The sequence below is a fragment of the Citrus sinensis genome, chromosome 6 (assembly GCF_022201045.2).
Source record: "Citrus sinensis cultivar Valencia sweet orange chromosome 6, DVS_A1.0, whole genome shotgun sequence".
NCBI lineage: Eukaryota > Viridiplantae > Streptophyta > Magnoliopsida > Sapindales > Rutaceae > Citrus > Citrus sinensis.
The window spans coordinates 18,613,153-18,620,321 of record NC_068561.1 but is presented as its reverse complement, the minus strand read 5'-3'; the positions used below and the strand labels follow the sequence as shown (position 1 = coordinate 18,620,321).

General features: G+C 37.3%; 2 protein-coding genes across 4 annotated transcripts; one reads left to right on the top strand and one right to left on the bottom strand.

Moving 5' to 3' along the window:
* The first annotated feature begins 242 nt into the window (after nucleotides 1–242).
* LOC102614062 (cactin) lies at nucleotides 243–5,226 on the top strand. Of its 3 annotated transcripts, none has more exons than XM_006481263.4 (15): nucleotides 243–532; nucleotides 880–962; nucleotides 1,101–1,495; nucleotides 1,587–1,678; nucleotides 1,953–2,052; nucleotides 2,254–2,325; nucleotides 2,466–2,528; nucleotides 2,609–2,749; nucleotides 2,862–2,957; nucleotides 3,399–3,683; nucleotides 3,770–3,905; nucleotides 3,999–4,138; nucleotides 4,237–4,413; nucleotides 4,500–4,766; nucleotides 4,861–5,226. In XM_006481263.4, exons 3-15 carry the CDS (start codon nucleotides 1,112–1,114, stop codon nucleotides 4,978–4,980), a joined length of 2,073 nt encoding a protein of 690 aa, XP_006481326.1. In that variant the 5' UTR covers nucleotides 243–532; nucleotides 880–962; nucleotides 1,101–1,111; the 3' UTR covers nucleotides 4,981–5,226. The 3 variants fall into 3 exon arrangements, with proteins under 3 accessions (XP_006481326.1, XP_015386766.1, XP_006481327.1); XM_015531280.3 differs by having other exon boundaries at nucleotides 866–962; XM_006481264.3 differs by lacking the exon at nucleotides 880–962.
* Nucleotides 5,227–5,698: 472 nt separating this feature from the next.
* LOC102613760 (NDR1/HIN1-like protein 6) lies at nucleotides 5,699–6,749 on the bottom strand. The gene has a single exon (XM_006481262.4). The coding sequence runs from the start codon at nucleotides 6,640–6,642 to the stop codon at nucleotides 5,872–5,874; it is 771 nt and encodes a 256-aa protein (XP_006481325.1). The 5' UTR covers nucleotides 6,643–6,749; the 3' UTR covers nucleotides 5,699–5,871.
* Between the last annotated feature and the right edge of the window lie 420 nt (nucleotides 6,750–7,169).

Sequence of the window (7,169 nt, the reverse complement as noted above, 5' to 3'; positions counted from 1 at the left end):
TTGAAAGAGTTAAAAATTTAAAGAGTTAAAAATTTAAACGGTGTCATATTAAAATTAATGTAAATAAATTTTAATAATTTATATAATATAAATATAATGAATAATATTTAAAAGAGTTAAAAATTTAAATGGTATCATATAAAATTGATATAAATAAATCTTAATAATTTATATGATATTTATGTGGTATAAATATAATGAGCAATAGTTGTCTTAAAAAAAAAAAATAGATAACAAAGGAAATGATTTCCCTAACATTTAAAATTCTAATCCCTAATTTCCCTAAACACAGCAGGCAACCCCTCTCTATAACTCCCTCCGTCTCTCGCGTCTCACCCTCCGGTCTCAGCGTCTCTCTCTCAGTCTCACTGCTGTCACTCGCGCACCATCCAACCACCGGTGATCGTGATTCAATTAGCGGGCGGCAGAGGGCAGACGGTAGATCGTGATTCAGCCACCTCGTCGCCAAGCGCCAGCTGTTGCCGTCGCAGCCTGGTTCGCCCGATTCCATCGCGCCGGAGAGTCGGAGACAGTGAGTTGTTGTCTTCATTTTCTTTATTTTTTATTTGTTTGATAGCATAATATAACGCTTTTTCGTCTTCACTGTCCGTAGACAAATTTTGAAGTTTTCCAATTTCCAAGTTCAAGTTGGTGGCTTTCACAAGTTCTGTTTATGTTGTAAAACTTATAATAAAGTTTTGAATTTATAATTCATTGAGAATTAGAGATTTTCAACACCATTGTACTTCACTGTAATTGGTGCCTTTCAAAGATTTCTTTCTTATTTTATTGGAAATAATTGATTTTTAAATTTGAAGATAATTCCAGCAACTAATTAAGCAAGATCGTTGGGTAACATCAACAGTTTCAAAATTGCAGGTCTTTGTCAAAAGAGGGGAAAAAAGGAATACCCGAACACCCAAAAAGGTTTTGTTACGAGAGGAATACATAACTTTTTAAAGGTATTTTTTTCTCCTAGAAGTTTAAGTGGTCAATGTTAAAAAAATTCAAGGAATTGAGCCTCTCTTTTATGGCTTCTCTGCATGCTTAGGTTCTGTAGAACTTTCTGAATTATCACTCACTGGTTGTAACTTGAACAGTTTTCTGTCAAATGGGTAGTCATTTAAAGACTAGTAAGAGCAAGAGAGAGAATTCTTCTTCCAAAAGAAGTCGAAGTGAAAGAAGGAGATACGATGACTCATCATCTGAACTGGAGTCCAAGTCTGCCTCATACAACAGTTCGGATGAGTCACCGGAAAGGAGCTCCCGCAAACGCCGAGAACGAAGTAAGAGTAAAAGGAATAGACATGACAGGGAATCAGATAGTTCTGAGGATGACAGAAGAAGAAGCACAAGCAACAGACGCAGTAGGGACTCAGATAGTTCTGATGATGATAGCAATGAGAGCGATCATGACCGCAGAAAGCGGAAGTCTTCAAGGAACATTACTGAAGAGGAAATCGCTGAGTATTTAGCTAAGAAAGCACAAAGAAAGGTTTAGTATTTTGATTATTTTTGTTGGATTTTATTTTACTATATTGTTTCACTCAATTTATTTACTGCTCTTGTAATTTTCAATTGTGCAGGCGGCAAAAGTTGCAAAGAAATTGAGGGCGCAAAAGGTTTCTGGTTATTCTAATGATTCAAATCCATTTGGTGACTCCAATCTCAATGAGAGGTATGTTTTCTTTATATTTTGTCTTGAATGGCCTTTTGTTTTTCTTTTCTCCTTTTAATGCATTTGAAGGTTGCGCTGATGATCATAACTAGTCCAGACTACATGTTTCCAATTTATGAAATTGATCATGTTTGTCTTCAATGCATTCTTAATGGTAAAACTACTGTACTGATGGCTAATGCCTAATGGATTTGAAATAATCACAAATTGAGGGCAGAATTTTTTTCTTCTATTTTTTATTGAATATAAACAAGTCATAATCTGTGTGTTGCAGATTTGTATGGCGAAAAAAGATAGAGCGAGATGTTTCTCAAGGTGTGCCCCTTGAAGAGTTTTCTGTTAAAGCAGAGAAAAAGAGACAGAGAGAAAGGATGGTATGTATATCTCAATTAATTTTTAACTTCTCAGCTTGCGGTAATCGATGAATTTTGTGTGTTTTCTTTTGTTTTCAAGTTGTTAAATTCTTTGTTGTCCTAAACCATTCCAAATTCTAGTGATTTCATAATTTAGTAATCGGTATCACTAGTTTTTTTAGTTTAGTGTTTCAATTTATTCATCATCCATTCTTGATGCAGGCAGAAATTGAAAAGGTTAAAAAAAGGAGAGAAGAAAGAGCCCTTGAAAAAGCACGACATGAGGAGGAAATGGTGAGTTTAGTCCTTTGTTAGGGTAAAGCTTTTCTTGTAGAGTGTGTTTTCAAGAGAAATATCTCATGGCTTATTACGTTGGAGTTATCTATATTCCTATTTGGATGTATTTTGGCTTGGTTAATTACATCCTTCTGCAGGCACTGTTGGCTAGAGAACGTGCTCGTGCTGAGTTCCAGGACTGGGAAAAGAAAGAGGAGGAGGTTTGTTGCCGAGTTTCAATTACTGTTCATTTTCAAAATTATTTTTTATTTGATCCAATACTAATATTTTCATTCTACAGTTTCATTTTGATCAAAGCAAAGTCAGGTCAGAGATTAGACTGCGTGAAGGTCGTCTGAAGCCAATTGATGTTTTGTGCAAGCACCTTAGTGGCTCGGATGATTTAGACATAGAAATAAATGAACCATACATGGTTTTCAAGGTGATTATTTGTTGTAACCTCAATTTTGATTTAATAATTTTTTTAACAAACATGCATTAGCTATGTTTTCTGACTATTCATGTTGGTGTTTGATTTGTATTGTTTAATATAGGGCTTGACAGTAAAAGAGATGGAAGAGCTTCGTGATGATATCAAAATGTATTTAGATTTGGACAGGGCAACACCAACTCATGTAGAGTATTGGGAGGTATTATCCTTTCTCACTCTTTTGCTCTTGTTGAGTAGAGATGTTCCTTGCTGACAGACAGCTAGAAATATCTTTGTTTACAGACTTTCTATCTTGCTACCATTCTAGACTTTGATATTCTGTACATAATGGTCACTCCTGGGATGAGAACATAATAGGATAGGTTTTATGTTGTTGACCCATAATCATCTAGGATAAGGTTTTTGTCAATTTGAAAATTTAGAATGTCTCCAAAATCTGACGTTTTTCCTTTTGGTCATACTCTTCTTTAAGACCATTTCTCATGATCGCTAACCTATCAGAAGATTCCTATCAGAAGATTATGGCCATGATTATTGTATTTGGCACCTGATGTTGATTGAAAATAATTGCGGGTAGTTGTGAAAATAAGATATGAATGTCACATGGATGGTGCTTTGACATGTGTAATTAATTCAACAGGCGCTTATGGTGGTTTGTGATTGGGAATTAGCTGAAGCGCGGAAGAAGGATGCACTAGATCGAGCTCGAGTCCGTGGGGAACAACCTCCTGCGGAGTTGCTTGCAGAAGAGAGGGGGTTGCATTCTAGCATTGAAGCAGATGTCAGGAATCTTTTGGACGGAAAGACTCACAAGGAACTTGAGGCATTACAAACCAAGATAGAGTTGCAGATGCGTGCCGGCACAGCCAAGGTGGTTGAGTACTGGGAAGCCATTCTTAAACGGCTTCATATATATAAGGCAAAGGTACTCATTCTCAACCTTTGTAAATGATTTTTCTATGTAATGTGCAACTTGTTCTGGACCTCACTACTAACTAGCTGCAATTATAGGCTTGTTTGAAGGAAATACATGCTAAAATGCTGCGTAAGCATCTGCAACGCCTCGAGCAACCTTCGGAGGTTGCAAAATTCGAAACCGATCTTGATTCAATGCCTGAAGCAGAGGTTATTGAGCATGATGACAATGGTATGCATATCTTTATTAGCTATGGTAAAATTCTGGATTCTTTTTAAGGTTATTGCATCTAAAGTCATTGGCTAATATTTCTTTGACGTGTAGATGCTGGAAATTTCTCTCCAGAACCTGTATTGGAGGACACTCAAGAGGCAGAGAAAGAGGCTGGATCATTTTCACCAGAATTATTACATGGTGATGATGATGAAGAAGCTATTGACCCTGATGAGGATAGGGCTTTACTGGTAACTTGTCTGATACAATGCCTATTGTCTATTTGGGAAGCTTATGAGTTAAAAAGCAGCTTGAATGTTTAACCATGTCACTACTTGTATATCAACAGGAGCGTAAACGAATTGCAGTTTTGGAAGACCAGCAAAGACGAATTCAAGAAGCTATGGCATCAAAGCCAACTCCGTCAGATGATAACTTTGAACTGAAAGCCATGAAAGCTATGGGAGCCATGGAAGAAGGGGATGCAGTATTTGGGTCTGGTGCAGAAGTTAACCTGGACTCACAGGTTGGGCTTATCATCCATTCTGCTCATCTTCCTCTACTAAGTTGTTATAAGATAGTGCGATTTGCTTACAAAAATCCCAAATGCAGGTGTATTGGTGGCATGATAAATACCGGCCTAGAAAACCGAAATATTTCAACCGTGTGCACACTGGATACGAGTGGAACAAATATAATCAGACTCACTATGACCATGACAACCCGCCGCCAAAAATTGTGCAAGGATATAAGTTCAATATCTTTTACCCTGACCTTGTTGACAAGACGAAGGCTCCGACATACACAATTGAGAAAGATGGAAGCAATGGCGAGACATGCATTATTAGGTTCCATGCCGGGCCTCCATATGAGGACATTGTAAGTTATTGTCTCAAACTATCTGGTAGTCTTATTTTTGTGTACAATGATTAAATTACCCTCGACTTACAAGCTTGTCTTCCTGAAATTACAGGCATTCAAAATTGTTAACAAGGAATGGGAGTATTCTCATAAGAAAGGATTCAAGTGCACGTTTGAACGTGGAATATTGCATGTATACTTCAACTTCAAACGCTACCGCTACCGTCGGTGATTTGTGGAAAGGCAGTTCTGCTATCTTTTTCTTCCAAGCTTATACTGTCGTGCCATCATACTCTGTAAACAGTTTTGTACTGATAATTTTCTACATGATCGTCTGTTGTTTTTGGTAAATAGTGTCCATTTTCAAAAGGCCTAATTGATTACAATCACCTAGTTTTTAGCGGCTTCTTAAAAAGTCTTTCGTATTAGTGTAACTTTCTGCAAGTAATAAAGCGGCTGATCCCATATTTTCAACAAATGCGTCCATGAAATGATTCAATTAAGCTCCTGCGGCCCTACTCTTGATCATTAGATGTCGAAATCATTTAATTTCCGCTTGGGCACACCTTTTTCTTCGAGACTTGAATGCTCAAGTTAACGTCTCCAAGACTCCAACCCCTTAAATAGCTTAACAGCCAAAAGTCAAAGCTTAAAATGTAAGAAATGTAAGAAAGTACGAGGGTAACTTGTACTTTTAACAGTCATCGCCGACACAGACCGACCAAGTAGTTTTTGTGTCTTTGATATTCAATCCCAGATGAATCCCTTAGCGGAAACGTTACCGGTTTTTATTGCAATTCAAAGAGTTTTTACTACCATGTACAATTTTACAAACAAAATCTGTGAAGGAAACAAGAAAAAGGTTGAAGCTCTCAAATAGCATATTGAAGATTTGTCATACCCTGAATAAAAATCTGATAAATTAATACGAATAAATGTACATCATAGTGTGTATATATGGATCCGTATATATATGGAGGAGAAAACCTCATGTAAGAAAAAACAAAACTCAAAATGAAAAAATAACAAATTAAGGTAAATGAAAATGGAAAATCAAAAATCAAAAGTATAACATGGAGTGGTGAAGATGTATGGTACTAGTATAGTGTGGTAAAGAATCAATTTAGAGCCTAAATCTAAACTTGCAGCTACTATCTTGAATCCTAATAGAATTATTATCAGGGTTTAAGCTGTTGACCACAAGCCTGCACCTGACTCTAAAATTCACCTTCATCAGCTTCAACTTCCCGAGCTTGATCCTAACAGGCTGCTTAACCCTAAGATTCAGGGGCACGTTCCCCGTCCGCTGCTGTCGCTCCTGCAGCGTATTTGCCAACGCCGTAGCGTTCTCCGTTTGCCCCGTTAACGGAATATTCAGCACCGTCGTGTTCTTATGACCTTGGTAAAATTTTGGCAATGACCCTTCACATAACTTCGTGTCCGTATAATAAACATTTATGCGGCTCCCTCCTTCGTAGTATATCCCTATTTTCTCATTAGGGTTTCGGGCTGTAATCGTAACGTTGAAGGTAGCTTCTAAGCTGGAGTTGTCGCTGAGATTTAACTGACTTACTTGCATTCTGTCAACTGAAAATTTTGGCAGCTTTGGTTTGAATGCAAGCCACAGGATTCCAACGGTAGCGGCAATGATAATGATCAAGATTAGTAACAGAGAAATGGTCCAACACATGCACTTGCACAAGCAGCTTCTCTTCCTCTTCGGCGGCTTTGAGTGCATCACCGGAATCGTACGTTGAAAAGGCGGGTAACGCTCGGCGGCCGCCGGGTCTCCATGATCGGATTTTGACGTGTCACGTGGCACTAGTGGGGCTGTTGGCTTTTGTTGTGCCTCTATATCTTCTTGCACCGGGTGGATTTTCGGTTGGTCAGCCATTGAACTGAATGCAAATTTTGATGCAAAGTTTTGAGACTTTGAATGAATGTGTGCATATATTCATTCCTCTTGTGTGTTGAAGTAATCAATATAAGAGAAAAATTTCTTGGCTAGTTGTATTAAATAATTAGAAAATTATTTGAAGCTTCCTTTGTTTGACTTGTCCTTAAAGGCTGAAGTGTCAATTTTTCTATGGTTTTTGTTTTATTTTATTTTATAAAAGCACATGTTTTGGTGCGTTACATAAATTCAATGACGCGTCTGGCTTTCTAGCTTCCCGCTTTCATACTATAAATAATTAGCATCACATAGTTTGTACGCTTCATAGATCAATTATATATTAACATGTGTCGCGAATATACATCCGAATAATTTGATTTAAAATAGATAATATTCATATGGACAGTTTATGTTCCATTTGATTTCAAACCTAATTAGACTTTTCACCTACTCCGCTGATATATATATATATATACAGGATAATTTTTAAAAATCTCCCCTGAGGTTTGGACTTGTTGCAAGTAGAT

What these genes read in the sequence shown, in the direction of transcription:
- LOC102614062 (XM_006481264.3), top strand. Translation starts at nt 1,112, where the DNA reads ATGGGTAGTCATTTAAAGACTAGTAAGAGCAAGAGAGAGAATTCTTCT. An exon ending in CTAAGAAAGCACAAAGAAAG is followed by an intron (nt 1,496 to 1,586) that starts GTTTAGTATTTT and finishes TCAATTGTGCAG; the next exon opens with GCGGCAAAAGTTGCAAAGAA. An exon ending in GACTCCAATCTCAATGAGAG is followed by an intron (nt 1,679 to 1,952) that starts GTATGTTTTCTT and finishes TGTGTGTTGCAG; the next exon opens with ATTTGTATGGCGAAAAAAGA.
- LOC102613760 (XM_006481262.4), bottom strand. Translation starts at nt 6,642, where the DNA reads ATGGCTGACCAACCGAAAATCCACCCGGTGCAAGAAGATATAGAGGCA.